This window comes from Manis pentadactyla, chromosome 4 (genome assembly GCF_030020395.1).
Source record: "Manis pentadactyla isolate mManPen7 chromosome 4, mManPen7.hap1, whole genome shotgun sequence".
NCBI classification, from domain to species: domain Eukaryota; kingdom Metazoa; phylum Chordata; class Mammalia; order Pholidota; family Manidae; genus Manis; species Manis pentadactyla.
Genome location: NC_080022.1, coordinates 152,109,867 through 152,130,126, shown reverse-complemented (window position 1 = coordinate 152,130,126; position 20,260 = coordinate 152,109,867). Strand labels below are relative to the sequence as shown.

Genomic DNA, 20,260 nt, shown 5'->3' with positions numbered 1-20,260 from the left:
CAGGCCTTTAACAAAAGGGCTGTATAAAAACGGACCATGAGCTGGATTTGATCCATAGGCCAAAAACTAAATGTTAATATAAACAGAGGGCATAGGAACACTTACATACCAAGGCTCCTATGGGTGTCTGTAATTGCTCAGACCTCATTACAACTTTTCCTCTGTAACTGAAGGGTTTTTCTATCTATAGCTTGTCCATATAATTAAAAAATTGAAAACACATAGGAGGTATTTAATGCTAGAGAGTGGCTAGTGCCCTCCCTACACAGACTTACAGAATTATAAATTTTTATTGTTGGGAGAAATTATAGAAATTGTCTAATTTAAACCCCTTATTTATTTTAAAGATAATATAACTGAAAGCTCATAAATAAGTGTGAGTAACTAACTTACAAATACTGGAGGGATAGCAGGCCTTCAAATGAGTCCTTATGTAATTCACTCAACTGATTGTCACTGAGAATTCTGAAAAATGGAAAGGTTACTTCTGAATCAAATGCAAAATAATTACAACTATTTACGTATAGGACCAATTTCTACATGTGGGGGAGACCTGAATAACGATAATGGTATCACCTAAACACCTATTAATTTAGGGATGGTGATCTCTGCTCTGTTTCCATGCAGATCTTTCTTGTCATGTCCTCCTCTGTGTCCCTCTCTCCCTCACACACACACACACACACACACACAACTATCCATCCACTCTTCACACCAAAATGTGTATTTAATACCTACTCTCTTGATCCCCAAGTCTCTTTCAGAACCCAACTGTGGGTGGCACCATCGTCAGCAGAACTGCCATCTCCTGAACCTTAGTACGGGAGCCCCATACAGAACTACGTCAAGACTGCAAGTGAAGCTGTTCAATTTTCCTCCCATTGAAAATATTGTTTCAGGGAACTAAAAAGTGCATTAAGATGTGCATCCAGTTTAATACAGCAGCAGACTCCCAGACTCTGAGAAGGGACTAGCGGTTACTAAAGGGGAGGGGTGGGGAAGGCTGGGTGGGGAGGGATGGAGAAGGGGATTGAGGGGTACTATGGTATACATGGTGTGTGGGGGTCACAGGGAAGACAGTGTAGCACACAGAAGACAAGTAGTGACTCTCTGGCATCTTCCTACGCTGATGGACAGTGATTTCAATGGGGTACGAGGGGACTTGATAATATGGGTGAATATAGTAAATAATGTTTTTCCTGTGAAATTTTCATAAGAGTGTATATCAATGATACCTTAATAAAAAAAAGTTAAAATGTCCACATTAATAATTATAAAGCAAATACCCGTATAACACCATTCATGTCAAGAACACTGCCAGCATCCCAGAAGCCCTCAGTGTGCCCCTTTCCCATCACAAACTGATCTCTGACCCACTAGAGGTAACCACTGTCCTGACTACTTTTTAACTCACCTCTCTGCTTTTGGAATGTGGTCTTACCTTTGATGTGTCAGCCATAAACAACATAGTGCAGTATTGCCTCTTCCTGAACTTAGTATACAAATGGAATCATATTATATATGTATTATTTTCTACATTGCTTTTTTCATTCAACCTTACCTTGCAAATTCATTCTATCCTCAGGTGCAGCTGAGGTTGGTTCACTTTAAGGCCTACTGTTACATGCTGGCTACATGTGCCTACTGAGTACTTGAAAGTGGCTAGTGTGACTGAGAAGCTGAAGTTGAATTTAATTAATTTTAACTATTTTAAAAGTTAAATTCAAAATTGATATTTGAATGCAGTTATTGGAAAACATTTCAGTATTTTGCAATGACCTGGCCATATGATGCTATTTTTCCAACTGTAGATTTTATGATATCTAAAGAGAGATCAAGTAACTTCCGATAAAAATCTTGCAACTAAACTGAGATTTTATAGACTTAATATGGAAAAAAGAATATGAATGCATAAGTTTCATACCAGTTGCATGTAGAAATTATAATACTTTGGATATTTTAAAGACAGTATGAAAAAAATGTAGACTATCTTAACAATGTACATAATCATTACATGTTGAAATATTATTATTTTGGACATGAAGGTTAAATAAAATGCGTTCACATTACATCTGTTTCTTTTTACTTTTATTTTTTAAGTGGCTACCAGAAAATTAAAGATTACTTATGTGCCTTGCATTATGTTTCTAAAGAATAATATTTCACTGTTAACTATGCTAGACTTAATTTATTCACTGTACTGTTGGGGGATATCAAGATTTTTCTAGCTTTTGTTACTACAAACAATGCTGCTTTAAACTTTCTTATACTTCTATTTTGATATGCATTTGCCTGAGTTTCCCTAGGATCCAGCAGGGGTACAAAACTGTTCTCCTAAGAAGTTGTGCTATTTCAAGTTGGCAAATGGGAAAATGCCAAGTCTCTAGTCCTCCAACCACCAGCTAAATCCCTAAGAACGATGGAAAAGACATGATTTAAAAATCCACAACCTTACCTCAAAGTGTGGGAGCAGCTCCACACATGCTTCCCTACCAGAAATGGCCTGTAATTACCCACAGGGTGACGAGCTGAAATGCTGCTGCAGGAGCAGGGGCAGCACGTGGCCCCAAATCCTTCCTCCTCAGGCCAGAGAGCAAAGGGCGTTTTCCTCCAGGTGGGAGCATCGGTGCTCAACGGGCCTGGGGCCCAGAACCTGGGGGAAGGTTGAGCGCTCTGTCTAGCCACCAGAAGCCACCTCCCACCTACTCTGACTTAAAGGGAGTCCTTTAGGAACAACAGCCCCAGTAGCTCATGTCACCTCTGTCCAAGAGCCAGGAAACACAAGCAGGAGAATCTCAACTCAAAGATGAACTGTACTCAGGAATGACCAAATGACAAAGAAAGCCAGCTCCATTACGGACAGAAAACAAATGCAAGTGAGCTGATAGCCAAAGAACCAGAGCGAAGAGAGGAAGGACGAGGGGACTTTAGAATGGCATAACTGATGTCCTGAGTAAGATAATGCATCCATGAAAAAGAATCAACTCAGGATTATATGAATGAAAAGTGCTATTATTAATTTAAAAAACCCCTCAATATATGCACCTTTGAAGAATAAATTAGAAAACAGAGATCCTGCCAATGATATCTCCAGAATGCAGAATGAAGGGAACGGGAATAATCCACAGACAAGCCTGACACCTGAGTTGCCCACGAATGTTCACGCCTGTGCTTCACCTAGTCCCACAGGAAAGACAACATGCTGGGCAGGATGGTTCGCACCCATTTCTTAACACCTGATGAGCAGGAGAGTATACAGCCAGTGTCTCCCAGAGTGGAGCAAGGGAGTGATAAGAGATCCACTACAGAAGAAAGTCTTTAAGATTTCAAAAGCAAATTTCCCTTCCCTGGGAATCACCTTCCTGGGAGGTAATATTAACAGTTTACATCCTTCAAGCACCTTGGGGATCTGAGAATATGCTATGTGGCCTTGTGAACTATTTCCACCAAGTTCTGCATATAAACATTCTGCTTTCCTTCACAGGGTCTCTTACTCACATATTGATATTAATTCCACCTCATAGATTAATTCCTTTCGCATAGCTTACAACAATTCAATGACTACCACCTGGAAACTCTGCATCTGAAAGCAAGGGCAATCTCTGTTATACAGTGATTCATAATACACAGAATATAGTCACATACATTTAAAAGGATCCCAAGACAAAAAATTTTCATTCCCACAAAGAACTCCTGGAGCCCTGAGAATGCCTCAAAGACCCTGACCTCGCCTGGAAATTCACCACATTACGAGGAACAGCAGCGATGGCCAGAATGTGTGAAGGGGGGAATGGTCACCAGGTGATGCTATGACTGTTCTCCAATCTCTGTCAAGTAATGGTTTCCTGTTTCCATGGAAATGATCCAAAGAGAAAAAAACAAATCAACATGTCCAACACTGTTTATCGTAACCCTTTTCATAACAATAGACAGTTGGAAAAAACTCTACCTCCCCCCATATCACATAACAAAACTGTGTGTGTACACCGTTGATGACATGCAAAAAGGTCATAGGAAATGATGGTATATGAAAAAAATCAGGACAAATATGAAACTTGTATACTAATTCTAACTTTAAAAGTTATAAATACTGACAAGGTTTCAATAGGAACAGAAAAGAGATGGAGGTGGAAACTCAGCTGGTTATGGCAGTGTCTTCTCTGATTGGCTGATGCCCTTGTCAGACTGTTTGGTTCAGGAGAGAATATCATGGTAAGACAGGGAGTAACTACAGAGCCTGTACTTTCAATTAATGGGATTTGTTTCGGTGAAGTTTTTGGATGACATGGTAGTAATATTTTAAAAATAACCCTAATAAATTCAACCTAAAAGAAAAGCTTAGACTGAGAATGAGTGTCATCAAAAAATTACGCCAAAAAGGAGCTTCACATAGCAACAATCTGGAATAAAACATATTGATCTGGAGAACTCCAAATATTTTTTGACTAAAGCAAAAATACGTAGAGCCATAGGGAATCAGAGGTAAAGGGGGATCTAAAATTTTCTTACACAATGAAAACATCAAAACCAGGTATGAGCTAACATTAGAGAAACATTCATATTTATCTTCTGATCACACTTCCTTTCACTAAAGCAATCTTCTGAATTTTGCAATATTCATTCTTGACTCTACATTACTGGCAATTATCCTTCTCCCCACCTCTGTAACTTCTAGGAAATTGACAGGGCACAGAGTGGTTTTTTTTTCGGCTTACCTATACATACATGCCAACAGTAGGCCATTCTGGAATTGATTTACTCACCTTCCACTGCTTGCTTTCTCTCCAAAGCACTTATCATTACTTGAAATTACACCTATCTATTATAGTTAATATATTTACTTTTATATTACATATTTGTAAATCCCTTCAGAACTGGGATATTTTGGTCTTTTTGTTCTTGGGCTTGTATCCCTGGTACATAAAAGAGTTCCTGGCACATAGTAGATGCTCTGTAAATATTTGTGAAATGAATTCAAAGTGATAGGTATTGATTTTCAGATATACTACCTTTACTTAAAACAAATCATCCCTTTAACATCATGTGCATAAATACAATTTTACAGGAAAAAGAAATGTCTTTCTTTTCATCTGCATTTGTGACTCAATCTTTTGAGACAAGAACCTTCTGAGAATTTCATAAAAGCTATGAACCCTTTTCCTAGAAAACTTCACTTTCTTGAATATATGCAAAAGCGCACATGCAATTTCCATTTGTTTATCATCCCTTTAGGGCACAGGTCTGTGAACAGAATGGCTTGGATGCAGCGTACGAACCTGAATGGGAAATCATGTCTGTCTCTATTTTCAAAAACCTCTAATTTGGCATTTCCTTCCATCATGAATGTAGGCAGCAAACCACAACAGAGTAGCAGTATAGCTCATCTGACCCCCAGTAGAAATCAGCTATGTTCATATCATTTCTTTGTTGCAGACATCTCAAAATTCCTTTACTCTCATCACTACCTTCACCTTATAATAAATGCCACTACATATGATAATTACCATTATAATAAATACCACTACATATTGTTATTTAATGTAAGAAAAGCAGATTTATTACTATATTACTACTAATTATTCTTTAAGAGTATTTCAATGTGATTGGTTTTCTTTGTTTTCATATGTATTTTAACCTATTATACATTCAAAAACATCTCTTCTTAGGTAGGCTTCTGTCGATCACCAAATAGATTCACGGAACATAAAAAGTTAAGAAATCCTGACCTGGGGACCACTGACTCCAAGTTAGGAACCTCCACCTTACCAAGTATAAATCTCAAACTGACTTGGAAATCTTCTAACCTTACTGGACTCATGTTATACTGTATAAACTCTACAACACATGCGATTTAAAAATCAATGTTTAAATTTCACCTTATTTTTTGAAAACATATAATACATATTTATATGGCTCAAACTTCCAAAGGTATAATGTACACAATCCAAAATGTTTTCCCTACCCCTGCCGCTCAGCCTACCCTCACGCTCGACTCTCTACTCCGCAGGGCGAACTACAGTTATTTATCTCCTGTGTCAAGTTACTTTCATTTTTCCTAGAAGTCTGGGAAATAAAATCTCCAGGTCATATTCTATCATGGGAAATATAAACTATATATAGTATTTAAGAAATTCATAAATTAAAAAAAACAACTGTCCGGTTCTAGCATTTTTGTCCTTACAAAAAAGATATACAGCTAAGGGGGGTCTATATGAGGGTGGTCATAATCCCTGTTTTTAGATTACTATGACTGTCATGTCTTTTAATACTAATTCACAGTTCATTTGACTTGTCCAAGTTGAACGAATGATTAATGATACAATAGTCTTCAAAAATGCCAGTCAATTACTTTAAATATAAATATTTTTTCCAAAATCACTTGTGTCTAAACTGACTTTTCTACAAATCAATAAAAACAATTACACACAACAAAAATATAGGCAAAGAACAGACAATTCTGAGAATACAAATGTTTGGTAGACATATAAAGATATTTAAATTCCCAAGTAATCAGAAAAATTCAAATTCAGATGGGGCCCCTCTTATTCACCCATCACACACCAGCCAAAAAAATACCCAGTGGCAGAGGGTGTAGGAAAACGAAGCTGTCATGGCCTGTTGATTAGAGTATAAATTGCACAACCGTTTTGAGGGCAATTCAGATTTTCTACCTACACAGTCTTAATCCCAACAATTCCACTTCTAGATATCTCTTTTACAGAGATACTTGCTCATGTTGACAAAGATGCAAGTACAAGGATATTCATTGGAGCGATGCATGTGACAAGAAAACAACAGAATCTAAGCATCCAGCAACTCAGGAAGTATTAACTGTGATAAATCTATACCATAAAATATTATGCAGGAGTTTAAATAAATGGGGTAGCCTTCTATGTAGTGGGAAGAAATCTAAATCGTGTCAAAAAGTGAAAGCATTCAGTCATAGGATGTTACCCTTTATGTAGAAAAGGTAAGAAAATCACACAACAAACCTATTTTGCTATCTGTAAATACTTACGTAGACAAATGCATGGAAAAAGATCTGGAAGGATATATACTAAATTCAGAATAGTGGTAACCTCAGGGGTGGGGGGTTAGGGCACACGGAAGGTTTTCACTCTTCCTGTTATTTCATTTTTATATATCGAGAACATGATCATGCGTTCTTTACATACTGGAAAGTAAGTTTAAGTTGACTCTTAAAGAGAACCCACCAAATTTAATTTTTAAAATAAATATAGAATTGCAATCAATAGAGGTAGATTTGAGATACGGAAAGGGAAATACCTTTTCTCAGAACTTTTCTCAGACCTCAAAACTCTTGACCAAGAAACATGTTACAATGCAGCTAGTTTTTCATGTTCATATTTGGAGAGAATATACTCACAGTTTCTCAGCCCAAGTGTATGACTTCCATGTATTTTCTTCAACGTAAGAAATAGAGTTTCCTTGGAAATTTCTGTGAAGAAACACAGTACATATCCTTCAATAGGTAGGAAAACAATGAACAGAATAAGCAAAAGAATCATAGCAACCTTATCATGGCAACCAGGGGAATATTCAAATGCAGAAAATACCAGCTTTCTAGTGTCCACAGCTATCTGCTTCCCAGTTTGCACAGCTAATAAACATGTAACACGGGGCACAAACAATAGGGCATCTCCTCAGAAACTGAACTTCCTATCTGTCCAACTTCTCGGGCAGATAATGCCAGTTAATTACCTTGAAAGTAAGTATTTTTTCCTAAAATCACCTAGGTATCTCAAATGACTACTTCCAAAGAGAAAATGATAAACAACTAAACAGCAAAAATGGCAAAAATTTATCATCAACAACAAATATAAAGGAACACTGACTTCTTTATAAACGAAACACTTGGTTCAGTGCCCGCTGTTGAGATCTCTCCAGTAGTAAGAAGGAGAAGGGCAATTACAATTTAGAGGGACTAACATGGAAAGATCTCTCAGAGACAGTGCATAGGGAAACGCACAAATCACCGAGCAAGGAATAATCTATTACCTCACTGGGGGGAAATGCAAAGGGAAGAGACTGGAAGGGAGGACACACACCAAAATGGTAACAGGAGTTATCTTATGGGCGGTAGGCAGGGTGGACTGGGATTTCCACATTTTATCCTACATACTTCTGTGACTTTTTTCTTTTTTTAACACGGAGAATGTGTCCATAAATTACCTGTGCTTAAAAGAAGCTGTTTAATGCTTGACGTTCAACCACTAACTCTCTGGATGACTTTGAATCTTTCCCTTTAGCTTCTCTTCCCTAAGCAAAAAGTTCCCTATTTTTCAGGGCAGTCAGAAATAGCTCATACCTGTCTGCTCCTCTGCCTAGTGGAAATTTCCACCCAACCAGAAGCCTTCTGTGTGCCTTACGCTCACCGATAAAAGGCACCTACAACTGAACTCGTCTCCCACAAACGGGCTCTCCTTCCCAGCTGCTGTATTTCCCCCTGTTCTACCACCATCACTCTCCTCATCACTCAGGACAGAAACTTTAGAGTCAAATTTGATTTTCCTCTTTTCCTGCACATCCCACCCTCCAGCTCTAGTCGGTCACTTAGGAAGTCCTACTGACTCTTCTTTTGTCACGCTCTCAGGATTTTCTTTCTACTCCCAGCGCTACCATTCTGATTCAGCCCCTTTTCACTTCACTCCTAGGGTTTGCTAGTACATTTGGTCTCCCTGAATCAAGCTCTCCTCTCTAGATCACGCTACATATGGAATCTAAAACAATCCCCCTGCTTTAATCATTTGTCTGTCTTGCTTGAAAACTTTCAATGGCTCTCCATCCTCATACTGCAACTTTCAAACCCCGATAGCTGAGAGTGAAGGTTTTTCAAAATCTTTCATTGCGTCCTAACCAGTTCTTTACAGCCAGACTGGTCTATGAAATCCTGATCACTCCTGCAGTCATGCCATTGCCTACACTAAACATTTTCCCCCCTATTTAACAAATTATACCTACTCTTTAAGTCCCAGCTAAAATTGTCACTTATCCAAAGCGGCTTTCCCTGACCTCCATATACCAGTGATTACAGGGTCTGGTGAATTACAGTACCTAGAGTCTGTATCTCTTTTAGTACTTAATTACCATCTCTCTTTTGATGCATATTGTTTCTTTCTACCTATCACTGTCATGTTCTGGAGACAATGTTTATACATCGGTGGCTCCCACAGTACTTAGCCCTGGGTTGTGCAAAAAATGGGTGCTATAAATAAAAAGCCAAGGAAAAGGTTTTGGGCACAACTGAGGGACCAAATAATAACAGTTAACACTCATATATACATTAGGCACATATAGAAGAGCTTTACGTGTATTAACCCATCTAAATCTCACAACAATCTTATGGAATGGTAACTACCATAATCCCCACTTTACAGATTAGGAAATTGAGTCACAAAGCTATTAAATGACAGACCTGGGTTCAAACTCAGGCAGTCTAGCTCCAGAATCTTTACTCTTAACCAGTGAAAGGAGGATAGGGACATGTTACTATAAAGAAGATGGACTAAAACTGATAGGAAAATGGTAGAATAGAGGTTAAAGACTTAAATTGCAGAACTAAAAAAAGCAGGTAAGGAAAAAGAATAAGGGCAATTACAAGTAAAAGAATGGAGAACGGAGAAATTAAGAAGGAAAAGGAAGACAAGGAATAATTAACAAAAGATAAAAACAAAATCAGGCAACACAGAGTATGGAAATGAGGGACCAGGAAGACCTTGAGGGACCAGGTCAGGCAGGATGCAGAGAACAAATGAAGAGAGGTGGTTCTTACAAGATCGAGAAGGTGCCATTGTGAGCGTTGGGCTCTGGCACGGGCACACTCTGGAGCTTCTGCTCTGGGCTGAGACCTACGCATGCCAGCGTCTCATCTGTGCAGCTACAGAGCTCACATATGTTGTTTGTGGTGGTGTTCACCACTGAATTCTGAGTCAGTTATGGAAAACCTGTCTCAGATGGCTCTGGCTCCTGAGGTCCGGAAACGTCCAGGTCCACAGGTGCAGCTGTGACCTGAGTCAGGTTTGGACGCTGACTGGGAACCTGCCCGGGATGTGGAAGTGTCCCCTGAGGGCGCGCTGAAGATGGAGCTAGGGCTTCCTCCTGGACTGGAGGCTCAGCCTCTTCAGGAGTGTAGGAAGGCTCAGCCAGGGCCACCTGCCGGTTTGTGTAGTTCTCATCCATCTCCGGGGGCTCTGGAGGCTGAGTCGAAACCTCCTGCTTCAATGGAAGTGGTTCTAGCTCTTCAGGGGACTCTGGATGCTGATCCTGGGAATCCACCTGGGGAGAAAAGATTCAGCCTCCTCAACTTTCTGTCCATGATGAATGGGGACACTTTTCTGGGAGAAAGCTTCAACTTCCACAGTGGCCTCTGGAGGTTGATGTGGGCGACCTAGAAACTCTACAGGTAGCTTCTCCTTAGCACAGACAACATCCCTATTGGGAGCTAAATAATCATCTTGCAATTGTTGTTTTAGATGTTTCTCTGCAAATCAGCCTGGAGTTCCAATAAGAACTTTGGTAAGCCGTCGATACTGAGCTAGATCTTTCTTTGAGTTTGGAAGTGAAACAATAAACTTTGTTGGTTGTGAACTATCACTACCTAGAGGTGGAACAAGTATTTCAAATGACTGGTGTTCAGCCTGATCTACATTTATAGTTTTAGTCTCAGTTTTGAGTCAAGGAGGCAGATCTAGGACCTGATTCTGGTCTCAACTTACCAGCGGAACCACCTCTGGCTGACTTTCATGCTGGTCAGGCTTGTCCCAAAGATTTGGTCCTGGGGGCAGCTCTCCAGCTGGACCTGTGTACCAGAAAGGAACTACAGGATGCATCACTTGTTGACGTGGATGGGGAAATTCAAGAGGGAGATTGGAGGGATCTGAAGACCAGGACTTGGTTGGCCCTGGGTGTATGGGGGTCAGTTGCACAGGATCCAGGGCCCAACCCGGAGGCTGGGCTGCCTGGACAGGCAGCCACAATGGTAGCAACACAAGAAGCCACGGGGCCCAGAAACGCAGCCAGGACATGGCAGCAAAGACTCCAGGGCACAGTGAGCCAGAGGACCAGAGCAGCTGCCTTAAGCCAGAGCAGAACCATTATGACAGCTCTCTGATGCTCACATATCCTTGGCAACTGCGTGCCCCTCCCCTGCCTAGTCCCACCTTTCATTTATGACACGTTAGGCTCAGGCTGAGATCAGCTCCACGCCACCTGAGCGAGTCCTTTCTCAGAATCATGGAGTCCAAGCGTCCCCTCCCCAAGCAAAGGCTACAGACACCTCCCTCCAGGTCCCCCTTCCCACTGACAGAGACAGGATTTGGGCTGCACATCTGGGTGGCCCTGGCTACTGGCAGCCCAGGGATAGTGGCTATTGGTTAAGAGAAGGGTAAGGGTGGAGGTGGTGCAGTTTCCCAAGGAAGCCACTGGGTCTGGCATCATAACTGATACCAAGTAATTGTTTTGTAATCTTTCCAATACCATCTGTAATATCTGAGTGGCTCTGTGAAACTGTCACAGGATAGAAGCAAGCAGATCATAGTCTTCAAATTAAAGAATGTCCAACAGGTAATCATTGAAGTCACAGGGAATAGAGCCAGTATTGAAGGGGTGTTCAACAGGGTACAGAAGTGGAGTCACATCTGAGGAGAGTCATCGAATTTAATCAAGGTTAAATCAAGGAGGAAAGGAATATGGGTAAGAATAGGCAGTAAGGTCAGTAGCAAATAGCCAAATCAAGAACAATCAGAGAAGGTTTATGGAATCATACAATTATAAAGTGAAAGGTTTGCAAAATCTAAGCCTCACTCATTTATTTAAAGGAATTGAAATGGTCCTTGATAAAGAAATTGGTGGTCGAATTTAGGTGCATAATGAAATGTAATTCTGGAGCTCTGGGAAAGTGAAATTGGACGGCACAATATGGAGTAAGATTTCTACAATGTATTGGAGAACTTTTTAACTGTTTTCTGCAAACTGAAGGCAGTTCTGAATACACACTTTGAGAGTGATGACTATGACTATGAAGCTTCCTGTATGTTACAACTGATGAAAGAGTTTGTCAAGCTCACACATTCTAAATCCACATGATAGTAAACATAAGACATCTCTTGTGAAGATTTCTTAAGGGGTAGCATGAAATGGCATGGGGTGTATCATCAGTATATTTGGGTTTGACTTCTAGTTTCCAGTTATTGTTATGAACCTTAACTAAGTTACTTAACCATCCCGAGTTCAAGTTTCTTCACCTACAAAAAAAAGGGTGGAAGGAGAAGCGAAGGATCAGTGTAGCAATGGAGCTGAAAGCATTCTGTAAACCAGAGTGCTGTGCAAATGCTGGCCTATGAATTATTGAACTCAGCACTTCATCCCAGTGGAGCTAGGAATTGGACCCACCAACACTCGAGCTTTCTCAAAAAGCTGCTTCTGATCACATGCCTTTTGGGCTCGTGGGCAGCCCTTGCTGAGTGAAACTTTATGATGGCATAGAAACCAGGAGAGGCCACGGCAGCATTTGGGAAGGCTTGGACTGAATACGGAAGGCCAAACTGGGAGAATACTATGAACAGAGAATGCTATGCGGTGGTCCCATGCCAAGTACAGCACATGAAATTCCCCGTCCTGGAAACAGAATTCCCATCTCCTCATATTCCCCAGGTAATTGTGGAGAGCGTGCAACTCAAAACACTTATTTCATGAACAATTGTGTTTTCCTCTGAAATCCTAGGACTTGAGAAGCACTAGAAGGCAACACGTGCTGTTGAGAGCTTCCTCTCAAAAATCTGCCAGGGCCAGTGAATTGCTGAGGTTCGCTCAAGAAAAAGATTCCTCTCAGCGGACACTACAAGGCGGGTGAGGGCTAAGGCGGGACTCCTGGTGTCCTGGTCACCAGAGGGGCGGCTTTCCCCATCTCCCCCGTCTATCCTGGCCCAGCTCACAGGCAAGACCTGAGTCGCGGTTCCAGAGCTCAGCTCACACACACGTAAGGTTTTGTTATTTCCAGTGACAACCGCAAAAGGTACCGACACCATACTTCAGTCATTGCGCATGCGCGGCCAAGGCTTAGGCAGTACTGCGCCAGTGTAACGTGCGCCTGTGCTTCGTAAAAAGTGGATCGAGGAGGAGCTGGCGCGGCAGGGCCGGTCTACAAGGCAGCCCCGTGAGCCGCAGGGCCCAGGGGCGCGCCCAGCGCCCCTGGGTAAGACAGCCATCGGGCGTCCCGGGGAGGTGGGGGTGGGGGTGGACTGTGCCAGTCAGCTCGCGGCCACCGCTGTCCGGCGCGGGGTTGTCCCCAGCGGCCTGGGGTTGTCCCCAGCGGCCTGGCCACGGCCAGCGGGAGTTGCGGCTGTAGCTGCAGCCATGGCCACCTTAAGGGGTATGGCATGCGCGCCAGGCAGAGCAGCGCTGGGAGGAGCGCCTGGCCAACCTCAGCCATGCTGCAAACGGAGTCGCTACGAGCTGCGCGGCTTCCCCCGCCAGTGTGCAGGAGCGCCCGCCAGGGAAGTGCGAGGTTGGATTGCTTGGCTGGCAGGAAGCACTACGTGTTTTACGTCTTGCTGATCCTGCGCGTGACTTTCCTCCGCGTCTGCTGCGCCTCAGCCAGGTATGCCTCTATCGGGGTAGAGCTACTTTGCCTCGCTTTACTGCTTTGTGGCATTCAGCATCATTGACTTTGGGGATCTCTGTCAGCAGCCAGAATGCCCAGTATGAAAGCCAAGACCTCTACTGCCTCGCCAAATTTGTCTTCATCCTCATTGGCGTCTGCTGCACCGACTCCTTCTTCAGTGTCCTCTCTGTCCTCATCAAACACTCTGTGAACTGATTCCTGAGGAAAATGGATTGTGCGTTCCACCAGCAATGCCAAAGACGACCCTGGTGGTCACGGACGAACATGGTGATGCTGGACAACATCAGAACCAGCGCAACATCTCCACAGAAACAGATGGAGTGACGGAGAGTGACACGGGCTGGCAGCGTCCCTTGAGGGGAGGATCTCCGTGAAGGGCTTTTTGGCAGCAACAAGGTGTCAGTAGCCATCCTCCAGACGCAGCTGTCTGAAACAGTCAACAGTTGCCCCCACCAGGCCAGCACGCTGTCCAGGTGTTGGGGCAGCATTGTGTATTTTCCTCGGTTCTTGTCCCCACCACAACAAAGAATTGAAGGGCAGAGTCACAGTAGTGAAGCGGGGTAAAAGTTTTATTTGAAGTTACTTAAAGAGAGAAAATGTGCAGGAGACCTTAGGGAGGAGACGCACCCTGAAAGGCTGGTGAAAGTTTAAGGTTACAGACATAGAAACTACAGGCGACCGCAGAGGGAGGTCTGCTGAAAAAGTTACAGTTATGCACTTAGAAAGTGCGGGCGACCCCAGAGAGAGGAGCGCTGTTGAAAGTCCAGGGAAAGGAAATCCCAGGGCAAAATACCTCTAAAAACCAAAATCAGTCAAAGGGAGAGATAAAGTTTAAAACCCGTTTATTGCTTACAAACTGCAGTCCAGGACCATCTTTCTCTGCTCCGAAAGAAGCCAACAAGCCAGCCAGCCCCCTCTCCTTAACCTCTCAGGTTCAGACACACCCTCGGTTACCCAGGTAATTATCAATTGATATCCTCCACTCCTGAGGACATGCAAATGCCCTAAAGCCATATTTCCACCGCTCATCGCCTATTGATACGCAGATGTACTAAAGCCAGGAGAAAGATTCTGGAAATATTACAATTTTACCCACAAGCACCCTGAAAGGTTGGGGGTTCCCCCTTTTAAGGATTTTTCAGGAATGTGACCACAGGCTGGGGGTCTTGTTAAGTGGTTCCTGAATATTTAAAATTAACTTAAGGAATTTACTACTCTTGATTTCTCCCTGAGTTGCCGGAGTCTTGGTCTGGGAGCATATCAAACAAGGCTCCTGCCCAGCCCCTAAGGTGGGCTGAGCCACTATCTGTTCGCTAAAGAGTTAAAAATATTACTTCTTAACTTCCTGGGTTTTAAAATGCAACCTTATCTTTTAAGATGTAAACCTTCCTGCCCTCTACTATGTTGTTTATGGCTGGGCCTGCATGCTAAATTAGTTGCCCAGGTTGCAAGCAATACCTGATTAGGGCCTGTGGGTAAAATTGTAATATTTCTAGAATATCTCATCTGGCTTTAGTACAGCTACATATCAACAGACGCTCAAGGGTGGGTTTCCCTATGCATGGCACTATGGACAACTCTGCTCTGAAGGAAGCCCCGAGCCAGACACATACTCAGAATCCCCTTGTCCCCCTTTCTTGAAGGGACTGGGAGAGGCTGTGAGTTCAGCCATTCAGAGTTCCAGGGAAAAATTAGGATCTCTAAGATTTTTATTTCCAAATGAGGAACAGATGAGCAGGAAATCAAGCCTTACCTAAACCTTTCCTCCTTTAGGCAGTTAAACCGCTAGAGCAAGACTAGTAAAGAAACAATGCAATGTATAGGCCACTTTTGTGAGTCACTTTTAAGACTGTAAAGATAAGGAGAAAGGCCTGAGGCTTCAGTTCCACATCCCTGGAAGATGGCTGTTTGCTGGAGCTGAGCTGAGATTTCTAAAGCTGGGCTTGAAGAGGCTGAAAACAGCTCCTGAATGAGCCCAGCCCCAGCAGAGCTGAGCCGGATGTGTCTCCTTGGCTTCCAGACCCCCAGGACACTCCTTGCTCTTACCTGTCCCCACTGGTTTCTGCCAGCCTGTTGTTCATGATGGCCAACGCTTCCTAGTTGTCCAGAACAGCTCCACTGTGACTCACTGTGCAGGCTAGCCTCCCAGCAGCACTCAACATTTTAAAATTAGTGTTCATGTCTCCTTCCCAGCGGGCAGCTTCTTCAGTGGAAGAAAGTAATTTCATTTCCTTATTTATTCATTCATTCACTCAGTCAACAGACTATCAATCTCCTCCTGTTGTATGCCAAGAACTGTGCTTGATTCTGGAAATGAGAAAAGACACAGTTCCTTCAAACACTTAAAGATCTTATAAACTAGCGATATAAGAAGATGCACAAACAAATCAAAGCTTCCACACACCTTGAGAATTCACTGTCCCTGTGTTAGGCAGGAAAACAGATATGAGCAGGGTGGGAAGAGAATAAGGCCAGGAGAGCCCACTAAAAAGAACCAGAGTTAACCAGTTAAAGCTCAAACAGCCAGGAGTAACTTGGCCTGGAATGTTTGAATATTCCCCAGATAAAGGAGGGTACCTCAGTATAGCCCATGTCTTATTGTGTTAATGACACAGGCCCAGCTTAATTTTTAACTTCACATACATGCTGTTTTTTCTCCTTCGGCCCTAATCAAGTAATTTGCAAACTGGGAAACTTATTTAGCATGCAGCCCATCTGTAAACAACAGTAAAAGGCAGGAAGTTAAGAAGTAAGATTCTTAACTTACTCTTTAGGAACACAAAAACTCAGCCCACCTTGCGGGCAGGGCAGGCGGTCTTGTCTGATATGCTCCCAGACCAAGACCCTGGTTATCACAGGGAGAAATCAGAGCAGTAGATTTCTTTAGTTAATTTTAAATATTCAGGGACCACTTAACAACTCTGCACCCCTGCCCGTGGTCACATTCCTGAAAAATACTTAGAAGGGGAACCCCCAACCCTTCAGGGGGGTCCTCTCTTTGAGGTCGCCTGCACTTTCTGAGTGCGTAACTTTTTCCCCAGCCTTTCAGTGCACTCCTCTCCTCTCCGAGGTCACCTGCTGCATTTTTTCTCTCTTTAAGTAACTTGAAATAGAACTTCTACTCTGCTTCACAACTGTGTCTCTGTCCTTCAATTCCTTATTGCGGTGGGGACAAGGACCGAGGAAAATACACAATGCTCCCCCAACACTAGCAATTAGTCTTTTCCTTTTGAACTTTAGACATTTAAATTTCCTGACACTGTGTGAGAAAAGTCCACCAGAGATGCAATCTTTTTACTTAAGACTGTTTTCTTGAGTTTTAATATGCAGCAAATCAAAGTATGACTCATTAAGCCATTAACAGTCTAGCATGAAATCCTTAAAAAAAATTCCCTGATTTTCCTATGTGACTCTGTTGAAGTGTGTGTGTGTGTTTTACATGTGGGGGTGGGATAATGTGGGAAGCTGGGAGGCAGGGTGAGAAGGAGAGAGATTTGAAAAAATCAAGAGTAGGTACAAGTAGGGCTCCAACACTGGGGTTCTGGGTGTCCTAATAGCTACTCTGCAGAGGACACACAAAAGGGAAAATAAATTCTCAAGATCTTTATTTTAATCCTAGAATGTTAACAAAAGAAAAACAATTTCATAAAATCTATTCCATCTTATCATACAACTATGCCCTTCCTTCAATTTTGATACTAAAAATTGTTTTATGAAGAGATGCTGATAGAGAATAGCTGTTTTAATACTTGGACATTAAACTACAAAGTTGAGATTCTTATCATGGTCTTAATATTTTTGACATTTTACTGGTCTGTGAAATCCAAAAGTCTGGGAATGTGAATAGTCAAATCTCTCATTTTATAGGAGCTCCCCATGGGGAGTCATGTTCTCATGGCGCAAGGACCTATGTAGATGAATAAGGGAAAGGGGTTACTCCATCCCCTAGCACTCTGAACATAGTGGATAGAATAGGGTCTAGGTCACTGCTTACTTCTTTGACTAAATTCCTCCAAAAAACCAGTTTTCCCTTCTGCCTTGGTATTCTAACATGGATAGTTTCAGAGTTTGTCCTATTTTAAATTTATTTTCACTGCCTGCTTTGGACATTTTCTTACCTAAGCTGTTAGGATTTCATACATTCAGGAGGAAATGATACAGTGATGACATGCTTCAGTCCTCAATTCTTCTCTGTCTCAGTAAATTGAAAGGAAAAATGGTCCATCTGTCTGGACCTGTATAGAAAAATTTGGAGAAAAATAAAACAGGAAAGAAATGTTCCATTATTTTGTGAAATAATCTACCTTTAATCTGTCCCACAGCTCAGCGGCAAAAGGCTTCTGCAAAAATAAACTTGAGTTTTCCTCCTCAAATAATATGTTTTTTCAATGATTTAGATAAATATTTCTTAAACTTTGACTCAAGGTAGATTCTGAAGCTAATCAAAACAGTCGCTACATTTCACTTCCATAAAGATAAGCCTCTGAGCATCAAAAGGGCAATGGACTAGGAGTCAGCACACCTTTCATCAGTAAAATGAGGGAACTGAGCCAAAATGTAAATAATCTCTAGTGCAAAACATTCACTGTGAATCAAAAACCATTTTTATTGCGGTCTGTGGAAAAGCCAGTTGCTGTAGAGTCCCCCAGGTCTGAGATGTTGAGTCAGTTCTCACACATTTTCCCGACACAATCTTGATGAAGCAAATACTGCACTAAAGACAGGAGGAGGAAGAAGGAGAACACAGAGTGGCCCCATATTTTTATTTCACTAGCAATAAACACACTGATACAAGGGCTTCATAGTTGAGAGTAAACACTGAGGTGATGGGTACAAGGCCATGGATGAGCTACGAGGAAGGAGTGGTTAGAGAACTAAGATAATTTCAGAGGAAGTATAACCAACGTGGCTGAAGTGTTTTGGCTGCATATTGCCTGAGAGTCATTCTTCATTCTCCATAACATTCAGGCCCACGTGAAAGTGGGCAGGGGAATATGGGGAAGTGAAGGACCTTGCTTGCACAGAGCCCACCAGTGATCTCAGAGGTTTTAATACCACCAATTTATTTTCAAAGCAGATATTCAAATCCTCAAAGTTTGAGGTACTGTACTTAACCAGACATGTGACAGTCACATTCACTGTCTTCATAACATTATCTTACTGAATATTAACTAGTGTTGCAAATGAAACAAGTTAATGGTACTAAACATACCTAGAGAACAGACTAGAAAAGGAATAGTGGGTAGGCGGAGCCAACATGGCGGCGTGAGTAGGACAGTGGGAATCTCCTCCCAAAAACATATATACTTTTGAAAATACAACAAACACAACTAGCCCTAAAAGAGAGACCAGAAGACGCAGGACAGTGGCCAGACTGCAGCTACACCAGCGAGAACCCAGCGACCGGTGAAAGGGGTAAGATACAAGCCCCGGCCCGGCGGGACCCGAGCGCCCCTCCCCCCAGCTCCCGGCGGGAGAAGAGCAGGCAGAGCGGGAGGGAGACGGAGCCCAGGACTGCCGAACACCCAGCCCCAGCCATCCGGGCCAGAGCGCAGACACAGTACATGCCCAGGGGGCCCTGGATACTGGGAGAACAGGGAGTAAGACCTCTGAGCGGGTGCTGAAGCTGATGCCCCTGTGACAAAGAAAAGCGGGGGCTTTTTGAAAGTCTTAAAGGGACAGGGACTTAACAGCTTGACGGAAAAAACCCAGGTCACAGTACAGCAGCTGGAAATTACAGGGAAAACCGGGTGCACTAACCCCCTGGGCAACAGCTCTGAGACCCCTCACGGAGGCAAACAGTCAAGCAGCCCCCCCATCCATCACCCCACCGGGCGCTGCGAAAGCAGAGAAGCAGCCTGAGACAAATTCCGCCCACAGAAAGGGAAATTTCTCCCTCCCGGCCAGGCAAGACACAAAGACCCACTCTACACGCAATTACCCAACACAAGCCACTAGGGGTCGCAGTTGCCCCAGTAAAGAAAGGCCAGTAGTAAGTGAAAATTTTGGCCCTCCCAGCTGACAGTCAATAGCACCTGTCAACATGAAAAGGCAAAAAAATATGATCCAGACAAGACTAACCCAGACAGCTTCGGCATCTGCTACATCTTCCCCTGAGAAGGAATCTGGGGAGATAGATTTAGCCAGTCTACCTGAAAAAGAATTCAAAACAAAAGTCATAACCATGCTGATGGACTTGCAGAGAAATATGCAAGAACTAAGGAAGGAGAATTCAGAAATAAAACAAGCTCTGGAAGGACTTCAAAACAGAATGGACGAGATGCAAGAGACCATTAATGGACTAGAAAACAGAGAACAGGAACGCAGAGAAGCTGATGCAGAGAGAGATAAAAGGATCTCCAGGAATGAAAGAATTTTAAGAGAGCTGAGTGATCAATATAAAAGAAATAATATAAGAATCATAGGCATTCCAGAAGAAGTAGAGAGAGAAAAGGGGATAGAAAATGTCTTTGAAGAAATAATTGCTGAAAATTTCCCCAAACTAGGGGAAGAAATGGCCTCTCAGACCACAGAGGTACACAGAACTCCCATGACAAGGGATCCAAGGAGGGCAACACCAAGACACATAATAATTAAAATGGCAAAGATCAAAGACAA

At 42.6% G+C, this 20,260-nt stretch overlaps 2 protein-coding genes across 3 annotated transcripts in view; both read right to left on the bottom strand.

The window, feature by feature from the left end:
• The window catches only part of LOC130683521 (leucine-rich repeat-containing protein 37B-like), a 37,411-nt gene extending 19,532 nt beyond the window's left edge, over positions 1 to 17,879 (bottom strand). Inside the window, exons 1-4 of one of the 2 annotated variants that reach the window (XM_057501226.1) lie at positions 17,761 to 17,879; positions 15,689 to 15,949; positions 7,388 to 7,459; positions 394 to 465 (exon numbers count right to left, since the gene is read on the bottom strand). In XM_057501226.1, coding sequence (XP_057357209.1) covers positions 394 to 465; positions 7,388 to 7,459; positions 15,689 to 15,723 — 179 coding nt within the window. In that variant the 5' untranslated portion in view covers positions 15,724 to 15,949; positions 17,761 to 17,879. The remainder of the gene's footprint in view (positions 1 to 393; positions 466 to 7,387; positions 7,460 to 15,688; positions 15,950 to 17,760) is intronic. The other variant, XM_057501227.1, reaches the window with a different exon arrangement.
• Positions 1 to 20,260, bottom strand: part of LOC130683528 (leucine-rich repeat-containing protein 37A3-like) — a 148,525-nt gene that overhangs the window by 46,578 nt on the left and 81,687 nt on the right.